This window comes from Ahaetulla prasina, chromosome 4, assembly GCF_028640845.1.
Source record: "Ahaetulla prasina isolate Xishuangbanna chromosome 4, ASM2864084v1, whole genome shotgun sequence".
NCBI classification, from domain to species: Eukaryota; Metazoa; Chordata; class Lepidosauria; order Squamata; family Colubridae; genus Ahaetulla; species Ahaetulla prasina.
The window spans coordinates 22,923,648-22,949,329 of record NC_080542.1 but is presented as its reverse complement, the minus strand read 5'-3'; the positions used below and the strand labels follow the sequence as shown (position 1 = coordinate 22,949,329).

At 43.1% G+C, this 25,682-nt stretch overlaps 1 protein-coding gene and 1 long non-coding RNA gene across 6 annotated transcripts in view; both read right to left on the bottom strand.

Annotated features, from left to right (window-relative positions):
* TMEM238 (transmembrane protein 238) overlaps positions 1-17,869 on the bottom strand; it is a 30,365-nt gene extending 12,496 nt beyond the window's left edge. The window contains exons 1-3 of one of the 5 annotated variants that reach the window (XR_009154768.1): positions 17,362-17,869; positions 16,057-16,115; positions 4,464-5,416 (exon numbers count right to left, since the gene is read on the bottom strand). Coding sequence is in view for 3 of the 5 variants with exons in the window: in XM_058179498.1 (XP_058035481.1) it covers positions 17,364-17,720 (357 nt within the window). In the remaining 2 variants the exon portion in view is untranslated. The other 4 variants (XR_009154769.1, XM_058179497.1, XM_058179499.1 and 1 more) reach the window with 4 other exon arrangements.
* Positions 17,870-23,065: 5,196 nt separating this feature from the next.
* LOC131196582 (uncharacterized) lies at positions 23,066-25,566 on the bottom strand. The gene is made up of 3 exons (XR_009154770.1): positions 25,428-25,566; positions 24,683-24,732; positions 23,066-24,163 (listed from the first exon to the last, which is right to left on the bottom strand). It is a non-coding gene; the product is annotated as an uncharacterized LOC131196582 (long non-coding RNA).
* Between the last annotated feature and the right edge of the window lie 116 nt (positions 25,567-25,682).

Here is a 25,682-nt window from a genome sequence, read left to right as displayed (position 1 = left end):
AGTGCAGTGACAGAGCAGTAATGACACATGGACATATGGAGGCACATCCATTACTGCTTGTGCTACTGCTTGTCTTTCGACTAGCTGTCACTTCTGGGTCGTCTTCAGATGCAGCCCCAGTAGACCATTTTGCAATACTCGGATTGTGAGGTGAGGAGGGCACAACTGACAGTCTGAAGGGCCTCCTATTCTAGGAATCGGTGCAATAGATACATAAAATGGACCCATGCAAAGATTCTTTGGGCTACAGTTGCCACCAGCTCTCTAAGCAGTCATTGTAAGCTGAGAAACACCCCCTAGACTGTCCCCAATATCCCACAAAGTCTCCCCATGAGTTCATTCAATGACACTAAAAATTAAAAATCGTAACATCTGTCTTGAATTGTGCAACTCAGCAGATGCCCCAGTCCTGCAGACAATGGCATATTGCTGATCACACTGCCACAACCATTATCAAGGGATAGTGGAACCAGAGCTTTGCAAAAAAGTTCCCACAATTTGACACCTCCTGACTTCACATCTTAGCCTGAGCAACTTCTGTTTTTTTCCCCCCTTGCAGTTGACAAACAACGGCGCAATGCAGGCATCCTTGGCGGAATCCTTGTTACTCTCACCATCCTCTTGTGTATCTTTTTCTCCTGGTAGGTTTTTGGTCCTTGTACTTGTAGAACCTGGCTACCATATTGTGTTGTAGGACATTATGGGGAGACAGTTTTCAGCATTGATTGACATAACCTGTTGATTCATTCTTTGGGATTTTAGTCATCAAAACATCAGGACTCTGAGCAAAAATAGGTAGTCCTCAACTTAAAACCGGACATTTAGCGACCATTCAAATTACGATGGAGCACCAAAAAAAAAAAAAAAAGGATATTTGTGATCCAGATTTGAAATTTTAATACCTCCTTATTGCTCATGTTTGCATTTTGGGTGCTTGACGATGAGTCAGCATTTATGGCTGTTTGCAGCATCCTGTAGTCACATGACTGGGATTTATGGGTCTTTTTGTCAGAAACTGTCAAAAACAATGGGACAATGGGTTCGCTTAATGACCACAGCATTTGGATAATAATTGCAAATTCATTTAATGACCGTGGTGATTTGCTTAACAACTGTTGCAAAAAAAAAGAAATCAGGTTGGTCTCACTTAATGACCAGCACAACTTACAAACATAATTCCGGACTCAATTCCAATCATAAGAAGAGGATTACCTGTACATATTTCACTCTTTCTTTTGCTCAATTCCGAGATTTGTGGGAGTTGAGATCCAGTAGGCAGTAACAGCATTCTGCACTTTTTTTGGGGTTTGGTGGTTCCCATATTTTCAGATCATATCTAGAAAACTATCCGTACTACAGCTTTTCGGTTGGAATCAAATAACAGAAGGTGAGGAAAATGCTCCATGTAGAAGACAAAAGCTAGCTTTCATGCCTAAGGGGAGACTAGAACTCCCCGTCTCCTGGTGATTGGCCCAAAGTGCCCTGTTGGTTTTTAAGCCTAAAATGGGACTCACTAGAACTTAAATCTCCTGGTGATCAGCCCAAAATCCCCAGCTGGCTTTCATTCCTAAGGCAGGACTAGAACTCACAGCCTAGTGATTGTAACCTTGCAAACTTGTTCTGTTCCATAACAGAGCTGGAAGGTCTTTGCTGAAATTCTATACTGAAATATAATATAGTTCTTTATTATACAGCAGTTCTGTTGTGCCTGTAGCATATCCATAGTACAGCAGCAGAGCACAAAATTCTGTTCGTTGATTTCTCCAAGTGGAGCCAGTAAAATTACTACCCGAAAGATAGTTTTGCTTCTGACCAGCTTCTCCATGCTCACATGAGACATTTTGATTGGAGATGATGACAAGGAGTCACATCTCCACTCACCTCATTTGTTAACATAAAGGCTAAATCTAATTGGGAAGAGAGAGAAAAGATTTGGATGTATATATTTGTGTTTCATTTCACAGACGAAACCACCCACTGTGTGGAAAAACATTCCCTGCATTTATGGTACATGCACCAACCACTTGCTTACATTCATTTTAGGATGAAAGCTGTTTTCAGGACACTCATTGGACAGCTCATACATCAATCATGAAGCAAAACACTTCCCTAAGACCCTATTTGCAGAATACAGCTGTGCATCAAGCTGATTGGCTGCCTCTTGTGTCAGTCAGGCAGCCACTCTTTCTCTTCCCCCAACCTTTTGGAACAGTTTCAAAGGGAAAACATGCAGTGACAAAACCATAAATGAGTGGGGGAAATCGAAGTATTTGTAGCAATAGAAATATACAACCACACACCTGTGTCACACAACTGTCCAAAAGGGGTGGGTCTCTGATGAGGGAGACAAGATGGTGTCTAACCCAGCTACTAATAGGAGTGCAGTCTTGAACAGGACATGGATGATGTCAGTGGAAGAATACAGGTGTTTCTTTACTTATGACCATTCGTTTAGCAACTGTTCACAGTTCCAATGTGCTGGAAAAAAGGTTACTTATGACAGGTCCTTGCACTTAGGACCATCACTATCATGAGATCAGAATTTGGACGCTGGGCAACCAGCATGCATTTCAGAGGGTTGCAGGGTCCCACAATCACATGGCGGCCATTTGCCACTTCCCAGCTGGCAGAAGCATAACAACCGTAAGATTCACTTAACAACAGCTGTGGCGATTCGCTTAAGGACCACAGCAAAAAAAGGTTGTAAAATCTGGCGTGACTCACCCAATGACTGCCTCGCTTAGTGATGGACATTCAGTCCAACTCTGGTTGTAAGTCAAGGACTACCTGTAACTATCCAGTGTGTTCTAATCCATGCATGCACCTTAACCCCAGGTGTCCAGAGGGGACTGGAGAACGTCTGTCGTCCTGCTCAGAGTTTGTCGAATAGAATAGAATAGAATAGAATAGAATAGAATAGAATAGAATAGAATAGAATTCTTTATTGGCCAAGTGTGATTGGACACACAAGGAATTTGTCTTTGGTGCATATGCTCTCAGTGTACATAAAAGAAAAAAAAATACATCCATCAAGAATCATAAGATGCAACTCTTAATGATAGTCATAGGGTACAAATAAGCAATCAGGAAACAATATTAATATAAATCATAAGGATACAAGCAATAAAATTACTGTCATGCAGTCATAAGTGGGAGGAGATGGGTGATGGGAATGATGAGAAGATTAATAGTAATGCAGACTTAGTGAATAGTTTGACAGTGTTGAGGGAATTATTTGTATAGCAGAGTGATGGCATTCATGAAAAAACTGTTCTTGTGGCTAGTTATCTTGGTGTGCAGTGCTCTATAGTGTCGTTTTGAGAGTAGGAGTTGAAACAGTTTATGTCCAGGATGCACAGGAAATGCGCACAGGCCCATCTTATATTTCCCATCCCTGATTCTGATGTTCTTCTTTCCCACACAGGAGATTTAAAGAGTTGCAGAAGAAGGAAAAAGCATCTCGGACGTCACGAGGCGGGAGCGAAATGGCCGATTACTTAGTCAAGCTCTTAGATGAAGAAAGCGAAGCTGAGGACTACAAGGGACACGAGCTACTCGATTCCTGGGCCCAAGGAAATTATTCACCTGAACCAGGAGGAGGACAACAGTGGAGTCCGGAGCTTGGCTCTGAAACCAGTCCTGAACCAATTAAACTAGCAGAAGAGCCTCCACCAAAGCCAGAACCTGCAGGTGGACCCCCACCCCCTTCGGAGCCCCCACCACCTTCAGAGCCCCCACCGCCCCCACCTCCTCCAGCACCACCACCACGAGAAGCAGCTCCACCCCCACCCCCGCCACCTCCACCTCCACCTCCAGAAGGCGCGCCACCACCACCACCACCAGCGCCACCATCTGGTGAATCAGGAGCTCCTCCACCGCCACCGCCACCAGCGCCACCATCTGGTGAACCAGGAGCTCCTCCACCACCACCGACGCCACCACCAGCGCCACCATCTGGAGATTCTTCATCTGCTCCACCACCTTCCCCAGCCCCTCCTCCGGCCCCTCCTCCTCCCCCACCCCCTTCCTAGCGTGATTTTGGAATCTCCTGACGCATTTATGGTCACCAATAAAAGAGTATAGTTTTCTTTCTTTCACGTTGATTGATTGAGTCAGGGTACCTAAATCTATGAGTGCGCCAGAAGAATTCGTGCCTTTCTGCAGGACTCAGGAATCTCCCACCCCCTGCTCAGCTCTCCCCTCTCTCAAACCTGCCCCAGCTATTATTCTCACTTTCGACCTTATGGCTTCTCTGGTTTCAGAGCTTAGACACCAAAAGTTATTCACAAAGACGTTATTTGTTGCCATGTGTAGAAAGTTGCCATCACAGATCTCAAGGGCACAGGACATTTTTTAGACTCATGAACCAAGAAAGGATGAGAAAGTGGGCTAAGAAAAGAATGGAAGCTAGTTGGATTTAGAATAGTAATAGTAGTATTACAGTAGTAGTCCTTGACTTACAGCAGTTCGTTTAGTGACTGTTCAAAGTTATAACGGCACTGAAAAAAATGTGTCTTAAGACCGTTTTTCACAGTTACGACCTTTGAAGCGTCCCCATGATCACGTGATCAAAATCCAGATGCTTAGCAAGTGGTTTATCTTTATGACCACTGCCGTGTCCCAGGGTCACGTGGTCACCTTTTGCGACTTTCTGACAAGCAAAGTCAATGGGGAAGCCACTTAAACAACCTTGTTACTAATTTAATTCAGCTGCAGTGATTCCCTTAAGAACTGTGGCAAGGAAGGTTGTAAAATGGGGCAAAACTCACTTGACAAATGTCTCTCTTAACAACAGAAATTTTGGGATCAATTGTGGTCGTACGTTGAGGACTACCTGTTTACTACCTGTAAAAGGAAAAGTAATAATAATACACCTGTTCCTTAAATGTGTGTGTGTGTGTGTGTGTGTGTGTGTATGTAGGTCTTTGGTTATTCGGGTTTTCTCCTGCGTAAAATTGGAAGTGTCTTGGCGACGTTTCGACGAAGTCTCATTCGTCATCTTCAGGCTTCAGCTTCCTGCTTCTGGGAGCAAAGTGTGATCGCAGCTGTTTCTTCTTTTTTTTTTTCCTTTTTTTTTTCCTCCTTTTTTTTCTCCTAGAAACACAAAGCTGTAAACACCTAGCCTGATGATGACGAATAGGATTTCATCGAAATGTTGCCAAGACATTTCTAATTTTACGCGGGAGAAAACCCGAATAACCAAAGACCTACATACAAACACCCACGGAAACCTCAGAAAACATATACACACACACAATAAAGAAAGCAAAATTAACCCAGTACTATACAGCAATAGTAATAGTATCACAAGATACTACGTGGATATGGGCAGGAGTTCCACAGTATTGAATGAAGAGTCACATCCTTTTCTCAGTGAGATCCAGTTTTAGAAAAATGTTGTCCAGCTAAATCCATCCTGCAGGTAGAGCACACAAAAAAAGCAAGTTAATCACAAGTTCATCTTGTGATATTCATCTACCGTACTAAAGGGAATAATGATTAGGTTGGGATAAGAGAGGAAAGAGTCAATAATTTTCAAGCCCTGAGCTTAAGACAGATCAGGAAGAAAGAGATGATCTATTTAAGGGGCAAATTTTGCTCAGAAGATGCCCACATCGGTTTCTCATGGAAAGAATGGAAAAGACCCAGAATTCAGGTAATATAACATATCGATAGGTCTAGATCAGAGGTCTTCAACTTTGGTAGCTTTAAGACTTGTGGATCAGAGGTCTTCAACTTTGGTAGCTTTAAGACTTGTGAATCAGAAGTCTTCAACTTTGGCAGCTTTAAGACTTGTGGACTTCAACTCCCAGAATTCTCCATCCAGCATAGCTGGCTGGAGAATTCTGGGAGTTGAAGTCCACAAGTCTTAAAGCTGCCAAATTTGAAGACCTCTGATCTAGATAAATTTATTTATTTATTTATTTAATTTTGTCATAACAATATATGTAGGTATCGTACAAAAAGATTATATAATATATAAACACATATATGAGTAAATATAAGGAGGTATAAGCATATATATATATATATATAGGAAGAAGAAAAGAAAAACAATAGGACAGGAACGGTAGGCACGTTTGTGCGCTTATGCACGCCTCTTATGGTCCTCTTAGGAATGGGGTGAGGTCAATAGTAGAGAGTTTTTGGTTAAAGCTTTTAGGATTTTGTTCTGGGAAATGCTGGAAATGTTACTGATACCCCTCAATTTATGACTATAATTAAGACCAGAATTACAATTGTCAGTCGTCGCAATCATTAAGCAGGTCACCATGTAACTGCCTGAATTTTTTTGCACCTTTTTTTCCCTGTGTTTGAGCAAACACTGTGGTTGTTAGGTGAGCACAGCAATTGTTAAGCAAACCTGCTTTCTGCAATTGGTATTTTTGCCGGAAATAAATGTCGAACACCCACAAAACACAGGAGAACTCGCAGTCTTTTGTGATCACGGGAGCACTGCAACTGGCCATGAATGCAAGCTGGTTGCCAAGTGCCCGAAATTCAATCACATGAGTGTGTGTGTGTGAGAGAGGGTGGGGAGGGAGGGAGAATGCACACAGTCACCAGAACTTATTAAAAGAGGTCCCATGTAGCCCAGGGGTGAAATGCTCCCAGTTCAGACTGGATCACGCGATCTGGTAGCGATGGGGCCGGGTAGTTTGGAGAATCGGTAGCAAAAATCCCTGCCCCCCCTCACCGTCCACACCTCGCTATTCCTCTTCTCTGTTCCTGAAGCTCTCGGTGGTGATATAGCTGCGAACGGCCTTAAATGACTGCCGCAGTGCTTCAAAGGGCCGCACTACAGCTGATCAGCGCTGTAGGTGGCTAGTAGACCGGTGCCTCTATTTTAAAGAAGGTAGACCTGTGCCTCCCAAAAAAAGGCAATTGGTAGACTGGTGCCTCTATTTTTAAAGAAGGTAGACCAGTGAGCTCCCAAGTTTTGTAGACTTTATTATTTTTGTTATTTATTATTATTGGCCATGCCCATTCAGTCACCTGACCACCAAGCCATTTTTTATTTATTTATTTATTTATTTAATTTACATTTATATCCCGCCCTTCTCCGAAGACTCAGGGCGGCTTACAGTGTGTAAGGCAATAGTCTCATCCTATTTGTATATTTACAAAGTCAACTTATTGCCCCCCCAAACAATCTGGGTCCTCATTTTACCTACCTTATAAAGGATGGAAGGCTGAGTCAACCTTGGGCCTGGTGGGATTCGAGCCTGCAGTAATTGCAGGCTGCTGTGTTTTAATAACAGGCTATCTTACAGCCTGAGCCACCACGGCCCCATGCCCACCAATTAAGCCACGTCCACAGAACCGGTAGGGAATTTTTTTAGATTTCACCCCTGAAGTAGGCTCTGGGGAAGTCATTTGGCCAGGCAGAGAGGTTGGCCTTTTAAAGTCATGTGATGGCTGATGGTTGTGTTGTATTCAACCAATGATGTAGATCAGTGGTCCCCAACCTTTATGGCTTGGCAGCCCGGCAGTGTGGGGAAGAAGGGAACCAGCCCACCACTGCACATGCGCTGGCCCAGCTGCTTGCACAGCCCTGTGTTGTGGGGTTGGGGACCCCTGATGTATATGTTAGTAAAGGAGACTGTATTTGCAAGCCAAGGCCATCCAAGGCAGAGCAACAGGAGGAAGCCTCCGGTTTCATCCAGACATGAAAAATGATATCTGTGGCCTGTCTCCGAATATGTGGCTTTAAAAGTTTAATGAGGATGCTGAAAGATAAACAAAAGCAGTCAGTGAGGAACGTAATAACAGGGAGGACCGAGTTCTAAAAGGAGCTGCTAGGCCAGTGATGGCTAACTTTTTTGCCTTGCATGCCAAAAGTGGGGGGAGTCACGCATGTGTGTGCCCAGACCCATAATTCTATGCGCCTGACGCGCCCCCCCCCCACATTCCCCCTGCTTTTGGGATGCAATGGCATGATGGGCCAAGTAGGCCCGTTTTTCGCTCTCCCCGGGCTCCAGAGCCTTTCTAAGAGCCTGGGGAGAGCAAAAACAGCCTTCCCCCTCCTTCCGGAAGCCGGAAACTGCCCGTGGGATTGGAAGGCCTGCTTTTGAACTCACTTGCCCACCAATATGGCTGTGTGTGCCACCTGTGGCACACGTGCCATAGGTTCGCCATCACAGTTCTAGGCTATCGCAGGAAAGAGACTGCTTAATCCTATAGAACCTTTGTCCGGTCCAGTAGGGCGCCTAGAAAAAAAAATATCTGAGAGTCTGAAATCAGTCCTTTGTTTCAAGGGAAGACAAAGAACAGACCTTGGTTTAAGGAAGCAGAAGCCACGAAGAAGTTCATCCACAATTCTTCCCCGCCTTCTCGATTACACGTAGTCCTTGACTTACAACAGCTCGTTTAGTGACCGATTGAATCACAACAGCACTGAAAAAAGTGACTTATGACCAGATTTCTTTTGCACTTAGGACCGTTGTAGCATCCTCATGGTCAGGAGTCTCCAACCTTGGCTTTGCTGGCTGAGGAATTCTGAATGTTGAAGTCCACAAGTCTTAAAGTTGCCAAGGTTGGAGACCCCTGCTCATGGTCGCATGATCAAAATTCAGAAGCTTGGCAACTGACTCAAATTTATGACGGTTGCAATCTTCTGAGGTCATCTGATCCCCTTTTGTGACTTTCTGACAAGTAAAGTCAATGGGGGGGGAAGCTCTTAACCACCGTGTCACTAACTTAACAACTGCAATGATTCACTTAACAATGATGGCAAGAAAGGTTGTTAAATGGGGCAAAACTCACCTAACAACCATCTCGCTTAGCAACATTGAAATTGTGGTGGCAAGTCAAGGACTACTTGTATAGTAAGTGATTTGAACTGCATTTCTAAATGACCCTCTCTTTGCAAGGAAGAAAGATATTAGCCTTCCTTATATCTTAAAATGAGGTGGATTGTTCACTGCAGGTGTGGCCAGTTGAAACTCTAACATATGAACTATGGAACGGGAAGTCCACAATTTCATTCTCGCTTCTGCTGTGAGAACAGCTTTTACTTTCTATGCCTTTATCTCCTCCCCACCTGCCTTTTACCATGGATTGCCCATAAAAAGAACAAGGACATGGTACATACAGTAGATTCCTCAGTGCTTATGTTCTGGATATGAGGTCAAAGAGAAATAGGACTGATAGAAGAGAATATTTGTAGCTCAGGGTTGAACTGTGGGGTCCTTGATATTCTCCGAGATTGATTGTTTTCTTGCAGATGTTTCATTAACCTTCATGATGATGTTACCTAGTTGGGTAATGAAATGTCCACAAGTAAACAACCAAGCTCAGAGAGCACCAAGGACCCCACAGAAGTAGGACTGTCTACTTTGGACTCCTAACTGATCTATGCATCAGATATCCAAACCTCTCTCTTTCCACTAGTGTTTGGATTCAGCCGGTTCTGGCGAATCGGTAGTGGCAACTGTGGGAGGCTCCGCCCACCTGCCCAGACATAATGTGTGAGCACTGCGCATGTGCGGAAGGCCGTGTGCATGAGCAGAGGAGGGGCATGCGAGCAAAGCAGGAGTGCGCACTCACATTTGCGAACCGGTAGGGAAGGTAAGAGAATCCCACCTCTGTTTTCCACGGAACATTTCCTGGGAATGAGAAAAACCCAGTGCATGTAGTTGTGACCGGGAAACCTGACTGACAATCCTAGGATTGGAGGAATATAGTCAGAGGTGTCTCAGGTTGAAGGGCAAAGCTTTGAGGACACTCTATACACACGTGAAGTGATGGTGATAGTGGAATATACATATTTAGGAATCTTCATCTGTATAAAACCCAGAATTATATTCCAGTAACAAGAGTTGGCAAAATTATATATATTTAATGAAACTTAACATTAAGAAAACTAAAATCATGGCATCTGTCCTTCTTAATTCCTGGCAGATAGATGGGGAAGAAATGGAGGTAGTGACAGATTTTATTTTCCTGGGTTCCAAGATCTCCGCAGATGGGGACTGCAGCCAAAAAATTAAAAGACGCTTGCTCCTGGGGAGGAAAGCTATGACAAATCTAGACAGCATACTAAAAAGCAGAGACATCAACCTGCCAACAAAAGTGCGTATAGTCAAAGCTATGGTTTTCCCAGTTGCAATGTATGGCTGTGAAAATTGGACCATAAGAAAGGCTGAGTGCCAAAGAATTGAGGCCTTTGAATTCTGGTGCTGGAGAAGACTCCTGCGAGTCCCTTGGACTGCAAGGGGAACAAACAAGTCTGTCCTAGAAGAGATCAACCCTGACTGCTCTTTAGAAGGCCAGATCCTAAAGATGAAACTGAAATACTTTGGACACCTAATGAGAAAGAAGGACTCACTGGAGAAGAGCCTAATGCTGGGAAAGATTGAGGGCAAAAGAAGAAGGGGACAACAGAGAACGAGGTGGCTGGATGGAGTCACTGAAGCAGTAGGCGTGAGCTTAAATGGGAGGAACGTTGTCCATGGGGTTACGATGGGTTGGATACAACTTCGCAACTAACAACAACAACGTATATGTATATGTAAATACAAACACCCATATACACAAACACCCAACATTAGGATCTTGTTGATATGTGATTAATGCTATTCAGTTAGTAGCCATTGCCACCTGGTTAGTGTTTTATTTCATTTTGAATTTAGGGTTAGTGTTTTGTTTTATTTTATTATTTCATTTCATTTCATTTCATTTCATTTCACCAGAGGGTTGTTTCATCAGTACGGTAAGTGGGAGAGGCAGATATGGCGGAAGTGGGGGGCCGTATCATGTTCAGGGAGTGCACACTCGCTGTTTAAGAGCGATTGCACGCTCCGGCCCCTCAGACTTTTCCCGTTCCCTGAGTGGCCAGTCTCCTCAGGGCTTGGACCTTCGGCTGATGTTATGCAATGCTAGGTCCGTAGTAAATAAAGCCCTCCTGATTTATGATCTTATACAGGGGGGGGGGGGCTGCAGACCTTATGGGCATTTCAGAGACTTGGTTGGGCACTGAAGGGGGGATGCCCCTGGTGGAGATGTGCCCACCGGGTTTCTGGGCATTTCATCAGCCGAGGGCCCAAGGTAGGGGTGGAGGGGTGGCGGTGGTTATTAAAGAGAGTCTAGAGCCGATGGAGGCCACTGTACCTCAGATAGCCGGTTGTGAATCCCTTTACGTGAAGTGAGGGCGTAGGACGCAGGTGGGCTTGTTGATCGCGTACCTGGCTCCTTGCTGCGTGGCAACAGCCCTGCCCAAGTTGCTGGAGATGATAGCCGGGATGGCGGTTGATACCCCTAGGCTTATGATCATGGGGGATTTCAACTTGCCATCAGCCGGTGTGTCATCAACGGCAGCTCGGGAGTTCATGGCCTCCATGACGGCCATGGACCTGATCCAACTAGTTGACAGCCCCACCCATGTTGGGGGAAGCACACTGGATCTGATTTTTGTCTCTGGACAGTGGTTGAGTGATCTGGAAATATGAGAATTAGTCACTGAATCTTTGTCATGGTCAGATCACTCTCTCCTTCGTCTGGACTTTCGGAGCGCCACTCAACACCACAGGGAGACGGGACCAATGCGTTGGTTCCATCCCAGGCGACTGATGGACCCGGAGAGGTTCCTGATGGAGCTTGGGCCGTTCCCTGGCGATCTGGCCCACGGCTCGGCCGAGGAGCTTGTTGCGGCCTGGGAACAGGCCGCGGCGGGAGCCTTGGACCGGGTCGTGCCTTTGCGGCCTCTGACCCGGCGTAGGTCTCAACCAGCTCCTTGGTTCTCCGAGGAGCTGAGGGAGATGAAGCGCCGGAGAAGACGCCTAGAGAGCGCTTGGAGGTCCAGCCGTTCTGAAGCTGACCGTACACTAGTTAGGTCTTTTACCCAGCCCTATCTAGTGGCATTGAGGGAGGCCAAGCGGGCCTATGTTTCTACCCTCATTGCGTCAGCAGAGAACCGCCCAGCCTCCCTGTTTAGGGTGACTCGCTCCCTCCTTCACCAGCAGGGGTGCGATGATCCCTTACAGGGTTGTGCTGAGGATTTCAGCAGGTATCTGTTTGACAAAATCGCTCAGCTTCGGGACGGTCTGGACCAAAATTGGGTAGTTTCAGGCGAGGTGACGGAGGCTAGTCTTGTTGAGACCATCTGGGAGGAGTTTGATCCTGTGGCCCCCGAGGACATGGACAGGTTGCTGGGGCGGCTGAATGCCACCACATGTTTATTGGACCCGTGTCCCTCCTGGTTGGTGCTGGCCACCCGGGAGGTTACACGAGGCTGGCTCCAGGGAATTGTTAACGCTTCTTTGGGGGAGGGTGTTGTTCCCACCGCCTTGAAAGAGGTGGTGGTGAGGCCCCTCCTCAAGAAGCCCTCCCTGGACCCAGCTGTTTTGGGTAACTATCGTCCAGTCTCCAACCTTCACTTTGTGGCGAAGGTTGTTGAGAGTGTGGTGGCACATCAGTACCTGGATGAATCTGTCTATCTAGACCCGTTCCAGTCCGGTTTCCAACCCGGGTACAGCACGGAGAGAGCTTTGGTCGCGTTGGTGGATGACCTCTGGAGAGCCCGGGATAGGAGTTATTCCTCTGCCCTGGTTCTCCTAGATCTCTCAGGGGCTTTTGATACCATCAACCATGGTATCCTGCTGCGACGGTTGGGGAGTTTAGGAGTGGGAGGCACCGTGTTTCGGTGGTTCTCGTCCTATCTCTCCAACCGATCGCAGACAGTGTTGGCAGGGAGGACAGAGATCGACCTCGAGGTGCCTCCTTTGTGGGGTGCCACAGGGGTCGGTTCTCTCGCCTCTCCTGTTATGAAGCCGCTGGGTGAGGTCATCAGTGGTTTTGGGGTGAGTTATCAGCTGTACACCCAGCTGACACCCAGCTGTACATTTCCACCCCTGACCACCCCAATGAAGCTGCCGAAGTGTTGTCTCGATGTCTGGAAGCCGTGCGGGTCTGGATGGGGAGAAACAGGCTCAAGCTCAACCCCTCCAAGACTGAGTGGCTGTGGATGCCGGCATCCTAGTACAGCCAGCTGCAACCGCGGCTGACTGTTGGGGGCGAATCATTGGCTCCAATGGAGAGGGTGCGCAATCTGGGTGTTCTCCTGGATGGACAGTTGTCTTTTGAAGATCATTTGACAACCGTCTCCAGGAGAGCTTTTTACCAGGTTCGCCTGGTCCGCCAGTTGCGCCCCTTTCTAGACCGGGATGCCTTATGCACAGTCACTCACGCCCTCGTCACTTCTCGCCTGGACTACTGCAATGCTCTCTACATGGGGCTCCCCTTGAGGAGCACCCGGAGGCTTCAGTTGGTCCAGAATGCAGCTGCGAGGGTGATAGAGGGAGCCACTCACGGCTCCCATATAACACCAATCCTGCGCAGGCTGCACTGGCTACCTGTGGTCTTCCGGGTGCACTTCAAGGTGCTGGTTACCACCTTTAAAGCGCTCCATGGCATAGGACCGGGATATCTTCGGGACCGCCTTCTGTTAACACATGCCTCCCACCGACCAGTACGCTCCCATAGAGAGGGTCTCTTCAGGGTGCCGTCAGCCAAACAGTGTCGGCTGGCGACCCCCAGGGGAACAGCCTTCTCGGTGGGGGCTCCTACCCTCTGGAACGAGCTTCCCCCAGGACTTCGACAGCTTCCTGACCTCCGACTTTTCGCCACGAGCTGAAGACGTATCTATTCTTCCGAGCAGGACTGGCTTAATAGGGGTTTTTAATTCGATTTTAAATGGGGTTTATTTTATATTATACATTTTATATCTAAATTTAGGCCATATTGAATAAGTTTTTTAAATAGTTTTTAAATGTAAATGTAAATATATTGTATTGTTTTATCTGGCTGTTCACCGCCCTGAGTCCTTCGGGAGAAGGGCGGTATAAAAATTAAAATAATATTATTATTATTATTATTATTATTATTATTATTATTATTATTATTATTATTATTATTATTATTATTATTATTATTATTATTATTATTATTAATTATTTCATTTTATTTTTACAGGTAAAAGATTACAAGTAATCCTTATGTAGCATTGCCTCAATTATTGTCCATTCGCAGCTACCAAGAAGGTGAAAAAGTAATTTTATGACCAGTGCAGGTAGTCCTTGACTTAGTTTATTTAGTGATCATTCAAAGTTACAGTGGCACTGAAAAAAGTGACTTATGACCATTTTTCAATTATGTCCAGTGATGGGATTCAAGTAATTTAACAACCGGTTCTCTGCCCTAATGATTTCTTCCAACAACCAGTTTGCCAAATTGCTCACAAAGTTAACAACCGGTTCTCCTGAAGTGGTGCGAACTGGCTGAATCCCATCACTGATTATGTCCTTTGCGGTATCCCCATGATCATGTGACCAAAATTCAGGTGCTTGGCAACTGTTCATATTTATGACCTTTGCTGTGTCCCAAGGTCATGTGATCACCTTTTGCAACCTTCTGACAAATAAAGTCAATGGGACGACAGATTAACAACCAGGTTACTAATTTATCAATTGCAGTGGTTCACTTAACAATGAGGCAAGAAAAGTCGTAAAATGGGGCAAAACTCACTTAACAAATGTCTTAACATTTGAAATTTTGGGCTCAGCTGTGGTCGTAAGCAGAGGAATACCTATACTCACATTTACAACTTTCACATGTCTCTAAAGCAAAGGAAAGCTGAAATAAAGCCATTAAACATAGTTGCAGTTTCACTTAGTGACTACTTTGCTTAATGATCAATTTGCCAGTCCCAATTGTGATTGCTAAATGAGGATTACCTATAGTACCATATCCGGGCTATAAAAATTCCAGATGACCAATAGATGAGCAGAGAAATAAAGAAAATGGCTGCTCTTTGCTGCCACCTAGAGATCATCTCAATTATTGTAGTCCTGATATGGTACTACTTACATTATCTAATGGTTATAAAAAGCTGGCCAAGAGTTTTCTTCGGAAAACATAATCCTCTGTTGGCTAGTTTAATACCTGTCTAAGTCTAGTCTATAATGAACAACCATTAAAAAGATGTGAGGGAAGCTATCTTTCAACACACTAAGTCAGTTATCTGGTGCATTCTATTAGGGGCTATTTTTATATTCCAGCAAAATAACTGAATAACAGAATAACAGAGTTGGAAGGGACCTTGAGGTCATCTAGTCCAACCCTCCGCCCAAGCAGGAGAGTCTATATTATTTCACCAAAATCAGCCAACTCACATAATAATTTAATACCCTTTGGTTAGCAAACCAGCATCACGTGTTGTATGAATTCAAGTTATACAGACACTGTTTTTTAGTATACTTTTTGACATATAATGACTTGTGCAAATGTTTGCTTTTTAAAACCCCTTATTCTAATGATTCCCTTCCAGTACTGTATCACAGCAGTGGGCACCACCCAGTTCTTCACAACAGCAAGTTGGCAAAAAGTCAAAAAGGTATTTGTTACCGGCATAGACTCATTGGCAGAGATTTGCTGTTCTAGCCAAATGAACACATGTTGTGTTCACTGAAAAACTATCTTTGCATGAAAAACAGGAAGCCAAGCTTAATTAGCACACTTAGAAGAACTGCATTGACCGAATGCTGGATAGATCCTTTCCAATTATATGGTTATTGTCATATATTTGCTTCTTGGGAGTTGATCCTGGATGACCTTGGAAAAGATAAGCTGGTTCAGATTTGGCTAGCATCTGGATGAGAAGCCACCAGTACAAACCAAATCTATAATCCAGTCTTGCAGAATCAACCTAGTAGAAAGCCATGACAATAGCCATATCTTTGAAGTCAACCGTAATCAAGGTTAAAGATATTATTTTCATTGACCTCTCATATGCAATAGATGTTGAAGGCAGAAGACTTCCCAGTCTCACTAAACCCAGCCTTTCCCAGCATGATGGTTTGTAGATGGGCTGGGCTGTAGCTACCATTACCTCTAGCTCTGCAGGCTAAGATAAGGAGAATATCTTCCACAGGGTAACATATAAATGAGAAACTAGACCAATACTATGGTAGAGTAAAAGAATATGGAAATTACAAAAGTGCAGGGGAAGATAAAGAAACAAATTTCATAGAGTCAGATCCACAATCCAGTTTTACTTACACTAATGGAAGCCAGCTCTTTCACAGCAATTCCACAAAATGCTGGCATCATGTGGAAATCTGTGACAAAGTAGATGTTGTGTTAATGATGGGAGAGCAACAGAAAATCATGCAAGGAGAGAAATGACACCGTACTACAGGTACTCCAGAACTTAAAACCACAATTGAGCCCCAAATTTCTGTTGCTAAACGAGACATTTGTTAAGTGAATTTTGCCCCATTTTACGACATTTTTTGCCATAGTTGTTAAGTAAATAATTTCAGCTGTTAAGTTAGTGACATGGATGTTAAGAGAATCAGTCTTCCCCATTGACTTTGCTCGTCAAAAGGCTGCAAATGATCATATGACCCCAGGACATTGCAACCGTCATAAATATGGGTCAGTTGTGAAGGGTCTGAATTTTGATCACTGATCTTAGAGATGCTGCAATGGTCTTGTGAAATATGGTCATAACTCACTCTTTTCACTGCTATTGTAACTTTAAACAGTCACGAAACAAATTGTTGTAAGTAGAGGACCACCTGTAATTTTATGTTTACAATCACTAAAGTAAATTGCAATCCCTATTTGTGCATTGACTACAAAATGAGCTGAAGTAATTCTTTTTAATGCTGCTTAATATACATGACAAACTAGATAAAAATAATTCCCAGAAGAAAATTAGTCTAGATTACCCAATGCACCTGTTTATATTACAGGAATGGGAGCTAGGCTAACCATGATCTCCCAAAGTTTCAATTACTCTTAGGATTGCAAATGATTCACAATAGAACAAGGGTTGGTAAAAGTGGTAGAGTTGGCACAGACTATTCTAATTAAATTTATCTAGAATTTGTTTCCATTTGGAAACAATTTCTGGCTTTTGTATTTGAAGCTGAAAAAAAATAAAACTTTAATTTTAGATTTTAACAATTAAAATTGCATTGTTGTTACAGAAATGGCAAAAGGTTGAGGCTGTAACATTTTTGCATTCCCCTGCTTTGAAAAGTAGGAAGAGGCTACTATTTTCTTTCTTATACACTTCCTTCTGCAGCTCTTTTTAATTTTCTCAGTTTTTGTTTCTATTTTTATTTTATCGCCTAATGAATAAAAAAATTAAAACGATTGCTAACGAACTATAAATAAACCCACCCTGTTACAAAACTTTCATATGGAAGTTAGTGTGAAGAAATCAGCACACAATTTTTGATAAAAGGAATAAAAACCAGGTCTACAGATGCACCTGAAGCATAGTTTAGAGAGGAGTTGGTTCCTCTACTATGAAAATCCTGACGTGATTTGTAAGGAAAAGAGAGCATATGTTACCTCTAAGCTGCTTCTCGGCTAGTTGGAATGGTCCTCATGGCCAGCCCACCACCTTGGCGTCGCGACCAGGTCCGCGAGATCTTCCTAGCCAGTCGTGCCAGAGTGCCTTTCTTGGCATGATAATCCCTCGCCAGTTCTTCAGGGGCTATCTCAATATTGCCCGTGTACCACATAATCCAACCCAACAGGCTCAGGAATACCAGTACCGCACCCGAGTAGATTAATAGATCCCCAAAGTCTCGGCCTCGCAGCCTCAGTCTAGCGAAGATGCCGGTCAGCAGTGCCCCGGTGCCCGCAGCGTCCATGAACACTGCAAATGCCAGGGCCAGACGGCAACGGCTCAGTCCAGAGGAGACCATGGGACTGGAGCTGCTGGATGCACTTACTTAAAAGGAGTTGGGGAGCCCTCAAATAGGGGGAGAAATAAGGCTCCCAATGCAATTGGCAACTGCAAAGGGGGTCCCTCATAAGCCAGTATGCAGATTTGCAGACAAACCCAGCTGAAAGGAAGGAAGTGGAGGAGGAGGAGGAGGAGGAGGAGGAGGAGGAGGAGGAGGAGGAGGAGGAGGAGGAGGAGGAGGAAAAAGAACACCGGGAAAGGCAAACTATTCAGGCTGGGAGTGGAAAGAAGGAGTGCCCAGTGAGTGCACCTAGAAAGTGGTTCAACCAGTTTCAGAAAGGGAGGGACCAACAGTTTAATTAACTCTCCTGTACCCTCAAGAGCTAAGAAAACCTGGTTAAGCTCCCACTTGCTCACCATCCTCCTTCAAATTTCTCCTAAGGAATTCAAAAGGCCTGGTCCACAGCCCCCCCCCCCAGTTCCCCTCCCACCCACCGCCAAATCTGCCTTCTCACACAGCTGGGAGAGTACTGGGTATTCACCGTCTTTGGTTCAGATAACTTCCTTGCAGAAAGCAGGAAGTCTCCGGCTGTGTATTTTCTTTTCTAAAATCCCCCACCGTCCACCCTTCCTAGTGACGCTTTCGGATGCTCCGTTTCGCCTCCCTTCACAATACACTGAGCTGTCTATAAAAGGAATCTCACCCACTGACGTTTTTTCAGGGCTGCTGCCTGTGGATCCATGCACGCACTCACCTGACAGCCAACCAAGTACAAGGAAAGAAGGTGAAAAGAATTTGAGAGGGTTCAGAGTGATTGAAGAGCCAGATGGTGCGCGGCAGTGCATTTTGAAGTCCACTTTTGCAAAGTTATCATTATGTTTATTTCATAGAATATAGAGCAGGGGTGTCAAACTCAAGGCCCAGGGACTGCATTTGGCCCATCGGGTGCTTAGATATGGCCCACAGGGCCGCCCTGGAAACAGCGAAGGACTGGCCCGCAGTGCCTCTGCCAGTGAAAACGGAGCTCGGGAGGGCTGTGAGTGGCAGAATGTTGCAGGAGGCCATCGCAGCCGAAACAGAGCTCAGGAATCCGTTTTTGCTGGGAGAGTTCTTGGGCCAGCACAGGTGCCCCCAACACAAGTGACATTGAACTGGCCTTACCCACCCTGGCCATGCCACTCCGGCCCCCCATGGTCAAACACAACCCTGATGTGGTCCTCAATGAAATCAAGTTTGACATCCTGATATAGAGTAACAAAGTTGGAAAGGACCTTGGAGGTCTTCTAGTCCAACCCCCTGATCAGGCATGAAACCCTATAACCATTTCAGATAGTTGGTTGTTCAATCTCTTCTTAAAAACTTCCAGTGTTGGAGGATTCACAACTAGTTGGAGGTAAGTTGTTCCACTGATTAATTGTTCTGTCAGGAAATTTCTCCTTAGTTCTAAGTTGCTTCTCTCCTTGATTAGTTTCCACCCATTGCTTCTTGTCCTGCCCTCGGATGCTTTGGAGAATAGCTTGACTCCCTCTTCTTTATGGAAACCCTGGAGATATTGGAACACTGCTATCATGTCTCCCCTAATCCTTGTTTTCATTAAACAGACATACCCAGTTCTTGCAACCGTTCTTTATATATTTTATTCTCCAGTCCCCTATAGATTCAATACGTTCCAAATTTATTGTCTAAAAACAAAGTTCCCCAAGCTCTAAAAAAAATTAACTTCTAAATAAATGTGATTCAGCCTGTATTGTCTATTTCTTTGGCCTCTCCTTCCCTTAGTCAATGCATTACAAAACTTGCTGTACCAATGGGGAGAATATTTGTAGCTCTGAGTTGAAATGAGGGGTCCTTTATGTTCTCTGAGCTTAGTTGTTTTCTTGCAGATGATTCATTACCCAAAGTAGGTAACAGCATTAGTGAGCAGAAAGCACAAAGGACCCCTCAAAACTTGCTGTGGTGGGAATTGGCCATTTTTATGGACTACATATTCTGAATAATGAGCCACATTGTACTCTCTCCAGGGGTCTCCAACCTTGGCAACTTTAAGTCTGGAGGACTTCAATTCCTAGAATGCCCCAGCTAGCTTTGCTAGCTGGGAAATTCTGGGAGTTGAAGTCCTCCAGGCTTAAAGTTGCCAAGGTTGGAGACCCCTGCTTAGTCTGCTAATAACCTGGAAAGTTCTTTATCTTCCTATTCCTATCACAATAGGAAAAGAGAATCACCTTTTCAGCCTGGAAATTATACTGTTTTGCTTTCTCCAGGTAACTAAAAAGATTCATTGTAAAATCCTAAATGGAAAATTCAGAAGTAAATATATCAACAGAAATTACCAATACGTAACATGCCAAGCAGTTTGAACTGCATTATAAAAAAGCGATGGCATGGACTATGATCCATGACATCTTATGGAATAATAAACTGGTTAGTCATTGATAGATCATAAACCTCTGTTTTCACTAATGATCTTGCTGTATTCAAAATCAAAGACGTGAAAAAAACCCCAACAATTTGGATATGGGAATAAAAGACTTGTGTTGTTTGATCAATTCATGGGAAATTCAAACTCCATAGTTGGTATTTTTTATTACGCAAGCAAAATAACAAAGGAGGGTGTGTAACCTTTAAGCCCCAATATCCTTTATCAGGAAAGAGGATATAAGGCAGAGGTGGGTTTCAACAGGTTCTGACCAGTTCTGGAGAATTGGTAGCGGAAATTTTGAGTAGTTCGGAAAACCGGTAGTAAAAACTCTGGCTGGCCCCACCTACATCTATTCTCTGCCTCCCGATCGGGAGGAAATGGGGATTTTATAGTAAAATAAATTGGGGAGGGAATGGAGATTTTGCAGTATCCTTCCCCCCCCCCAGAGGAGTGGGAATAGAGATTTTGCAGTATCCTTCCCCTGCCACGCCTACCAAGCCATGCCCACCAAGCCACACCCACAGAACCGGTAGTAAAATTTTTTGAAACTCACCACTAATATAAGGCAAGACAATTAAAAGGAACTCTCCACTCCTTTCTCTGAGCAATATAGCCATAATAGACTTTGTGCTAGAAGTAAGGCAGTGTCCCATAGATACTCATCATATGTTGCTTCTAAATCAATAGGAGACAATTTGGAGTTTGCTGGGTACTTTAGACTTCACTTCCCACAATTCCTTGCCAAAGGCTTCCTTGAATGAAGCTGACAGGATTCAAAAACATTTGAAGGTGACTGGACATCTTATTCCTGCTCTAAATAGTGGTCAACTCTCAACTTTGCTTATCTAATTGAACTTATTTTTCATTTCCAACTGCTTGGAAATTGAATGTATAAAATTAAATTAAATTAAATTAAATTAAATTAAATTAAATTAAATCAAATTAAATCAAATTGAAGTATAAAATTAAATATTTGAATAAAGTTACCTATGATCAAAGGATCATGAAGAAGCGGCCCAACCCTGATGGTGCAAAGATCCAGCAAGATGATGTTTGAATTAATGCCAGGATCCGGCCATCGCAATTGATTCTTTATTCCAAATTTGCCAAGGGTATTTGAGAGTTGCACTCAGGATAATAGCAATACTACTACTATTGGGAATCTCTGAGCTCAACCTTTATAGTCAGCAGTTGATGAAAGAGCTAAGATTCAGAGATCTCCTTAAACGAATATTAGGCAACTTAGTCCAGAATGATAAGCTTTGATCTATACAGCTTTGTGAAGTAGAAAAAGCTTTTTGGTTATGCCCCTACAGGAAATAAAACTATTTGCATTTTAAATAAACACTGATGTTTCTTTTTCAAAAAATATTGGGCTGGAATTAGCTTTTTTTTTCATCCTTGCCTTATGAAAGTACTTGTGCAACATGAAAGTTTTCAGTCTTGTCTCTCAGACTTTAATCAAATATTCTTTGAAAGTGCTAAAATTTCCACAAACCTTATCTGCCGACTTGGTCCTTTTAAGAGATAAGTGGGCCTAACAGAAAAAGAAAGGTCCGAGGAAGAGGAAAATGTGGAAGAAATCACTCTGCACTATACACACATAACCAAGATTTTTGTTTTAAAAATATTTAATTGACAGTCATTTATTTTCTCAAAATAATTTCTAAACTTATAGTTGAGATGCTAACCTACATTCACAAACAGATTCCTGGAGATCCAGACTGGGAATATATATATTTTCCTCAAGCACAATTAGCACTGGGGGGAGCATGCCATTTACCCTATATAGCAAAGGCAGATGTCCAGTTTTTCTTTTCCTAGACTGGAAAATGTCAGGAGAGTTCTTGGAAAATCAACTAAGAAGTTGCTACATCTGAGCTGGGAAAAATACAGGTAGTTTTCAACTTACAACAGTTCATTTAGTGGCCATTCAAAGTTACATCAGCACTGGAAAAAAAAGTGACTTATGACATTTTCCACAGTTACGACTTCTGCAGCATACCCATGATCATGTGATCAAAATTCAGATGCCTGCCAATTGATTCATATTTATGACAGTTGCAGTGTTTTGGGATTATGTGACCTTATGACAAACAAAAACAATGGGAAGCCAGATTCACTTTACAACCGTGTTATTAACTTAACAACTGCAGTGATTCACTTAACAACTGAGGCAAGAAAGGCCATAAAATGGGGCAAAACTCACTTAACAAATGTCTCACTTAACAACATAAATGTTGGGCTTGATTGTGATCATAAATCGAGGACTACCTGTATTGGGGTGTATTATCTTCCCAGTAACTCAGATAAATGTCTGGAATTACCTTCAGATACTTGCCTGAGGGGGTGGAAAAGAGGATTTTCCTTCGGGATTCATACTATCTCTACAAAGTAGATAAAGCTTTTAGGCAGAAACTGTGTTGAATTTTAATCTTTTGCTCTTTGTGCTTAATTCCAAAATGATTTATATCTCTGCACAAGCTCAGTGACTGCACATATTTCTGTCTTTTATGTGCATGGTATATTGTGAGATGCAAAGAAAAAAATACCTGCTGCAAACTTTGTGTGGTGTCAGGAAGGGCATCCAGCCAGCAAATGCTCAGCTCCATCCAGTTGCCCCGAATAAAGGGATTACAGCAGGGCTGTCAAACTGGTGGCCTGCGGGCCAGACGCGTCACACGCAGGGCACCCCCAACCCAGCTCGGGCAGGGCGGGGGAAACATTGTGAAATGTCACATGACGCCAATTTGAAGCTGTGAGTTTGACACCTGTGGATTACAGGGTCGTAAAAAGGGAGATTTTTATGTACCTGATGTATGAAATACATTTTTTTCAAATCTATTGGGACCATATATTCTTGAGTTGTTTAAAACTTGGAGTCTATGGAAAAATTAGCACATCAAAGCCTGGGCTGTGGGCCGTGGCCTATTTGCAACTGGGCTGTGCCAGTGGCAGGCACTCATCCATGCAGCTTGACTCACATGAGTGGCAGCCTGGCAGGATGCACATGCAGCACATTTCAACTAGTCGAGCTACATGTACATGCGTGTGCGCACCAGCCCACCACTCTTGTGGTCCAGTTCCCCTCTCCCCCACCACAAGCCAGGCTGCCCAGTCACAAAGTTTGGGGACCGCTATTCTATTGTACACTGGACAGCAATATATTGTAGATCCTGCAAGACTGTATTTTATAATTTTATAATTTTAAAGTTGATATGTGATTTCATAGATTTTTCTTTTTAAGTAAAGTTTGGCTTTTCTTTATCTCTTGTGAGATTATTCAATCTCACAAAAGGTAGGCAGACCGATATCTTTAATACTATCTTTAGGACATGGTGCTAGAATAATTATTTCATTCTTGTCATCTATTTACAGAAAGGCAGCAGACTATGGAAGTCTTATTTCTCTCACACACCAGAGGTAAGGCATCTCTTGGGAAATTCAGTGGTAGAAATGGGAACTGCTACCAAGTTCTAACCTTGGGAAGAAAGTATAGAATAGAATAGAATTAGAATAGAATAGATTTTTTTTTTTATTGGTCAAGTGTGATTGGACATACAAGGAATTTGTCTTGGTGCATATGCTCTCAGTGTACATAAAAGAAAAGATACATGCATCAAGGTACAACATTTACAATACAATTGGTGGTCAATATATCAATATAAATCATAAGGATTGCCAGCAACAAAGTTACAGTCATACAGTCATAAGTGGAAAGAGATTGGTGATGGGAACGATGAGAAGATTAATAGTAGTGCAGATTTAGTAAATAGTTTGACAGTGTTGAGGGAATTAATTGTTTAGCAGAGTGATGGCCTTCGGGAAAAAACTGTTCTTGTGTCTAGTTGTTCTGGTGTGTAGGACCAGAATGAAGACTAGATGATTTCAGAAAGGATGCTTTATCACTACATACAGTATATGATCCAGTTTGTCACTACATACAGTATGTGATCACCTCCTCTGACTTCATAGCCACCAGATGTGTTCAGAGTACAACGTTTCAAATTCTCATTCCTTGGGATTTGTAGTGTTAACACATCTGTGGACAGAAAGATTAGGGAAAGCTGGTATAAGCTGATTACTTTGCTATTGCCAGAAAGAAAATTATTTAATAGTAGTTATTCCGTTTTGCCAAAGATGACTATGGAAATGATTTCTGAGTAAAAGTGCTAAGATTTTCTTTGTTTATGACAAAGTCCTATATAATTTTAGGTTGTATGTCTTTAACTGACAACACCCAAACCCAATTAGATGTGTTAAAACATGTCTAAAGTCTTTCTTTCTTTCTTTCTTTCTCTTTCTCTCTCTTTATCTATCTATCTATTTACATCCTTTATTCTGTTTTCTATCAAAATGGCATGCAATATTTCTAAAAATGCAACAAGAAAAGTTAAAAACAATAATTGCTCTATAATTAAGCAGCCATTCAAAAAGCATTACAGAGACAATGCTAAAAGATACAGGATATTAAGTATTTTACAATGTTAACAATATTTTGCAAGATATTGTGCAAAAGACAGAACCTCAGTGCTACCATTAAGAACACTCTGCTTCTTACCTCTAGCTGCTATCAAACTTGGATGAAGCAGAATATAGAACCACCAAAAACTAAAAACAAAAGGAAATAAAAATATAAAGAGTACCTTTTTAACGAAACTGGGTACAGTTCTATATATACTTATCATAAATTTAGTGGAATTTCTTGTTGGGTAATGTACATAAAATTGCATTCTAAATGACTGTCCATCTCAAAACAAAATAAAGCAAATTAACATGATCTATATAAAAATAGAATAGAATAGAATAGAATAGAATAGAATAGAATAGAATAGAATAGAATAGAATAGAATTTTTATTGGCTAAGTATGATTGGACACACAAGGAATTTGTCTTGGTGCATATGCTCTCAGTGTACATAAAAGAAAAGATACCTTCATCAAGGTACAACACTTACTGATAGTCATAAGGTACAAATTTAAGAATGATACAACACTTAATGATAGTCATAGGCTACAAATAAGCAATCAGGAAACAATATCAATATAACAAAAACTTATATTGTGCAATCAACCCAAGAAAACCTTTAGATCAGTGTTCCACAACCTGGACAATTTTAAGCTGGGTGGACTTCAACTCCCAGAATTCCTCCGCACCCCCCCACCCCCCGGAATCCTGAGAGTCGAATTCAGCTTAAAATTGCTAGGTTGGGAAACCCTGCTTTAGAGACTTATGCACGTGCTGGGAAAAGGAATGGGCGGCTCAAAAGCAACGCAGCCAAATCTTTAAACAGTTGAGTAACCTACTTGTAAAGCAACAGGGAGTTGCAAACCAAGCTCGTGTTATTCACCACGGGGAAAACCCAGTATTAAGATTATCCAAGACGGTGCCCACACCTGAAACCCCCTCCCCCCAATGCCAAAAGGGACTCACACAGCAACTCCCCACCCTTCTCCACCCAGACAGCTTTTCCAGGTCACATGATCAAGAATCATATGATGCCAGAACCTTCACGTACTGTCTTCCCCTTTTGCCGGCCCTTCGCCGGAGCACTCCCACCT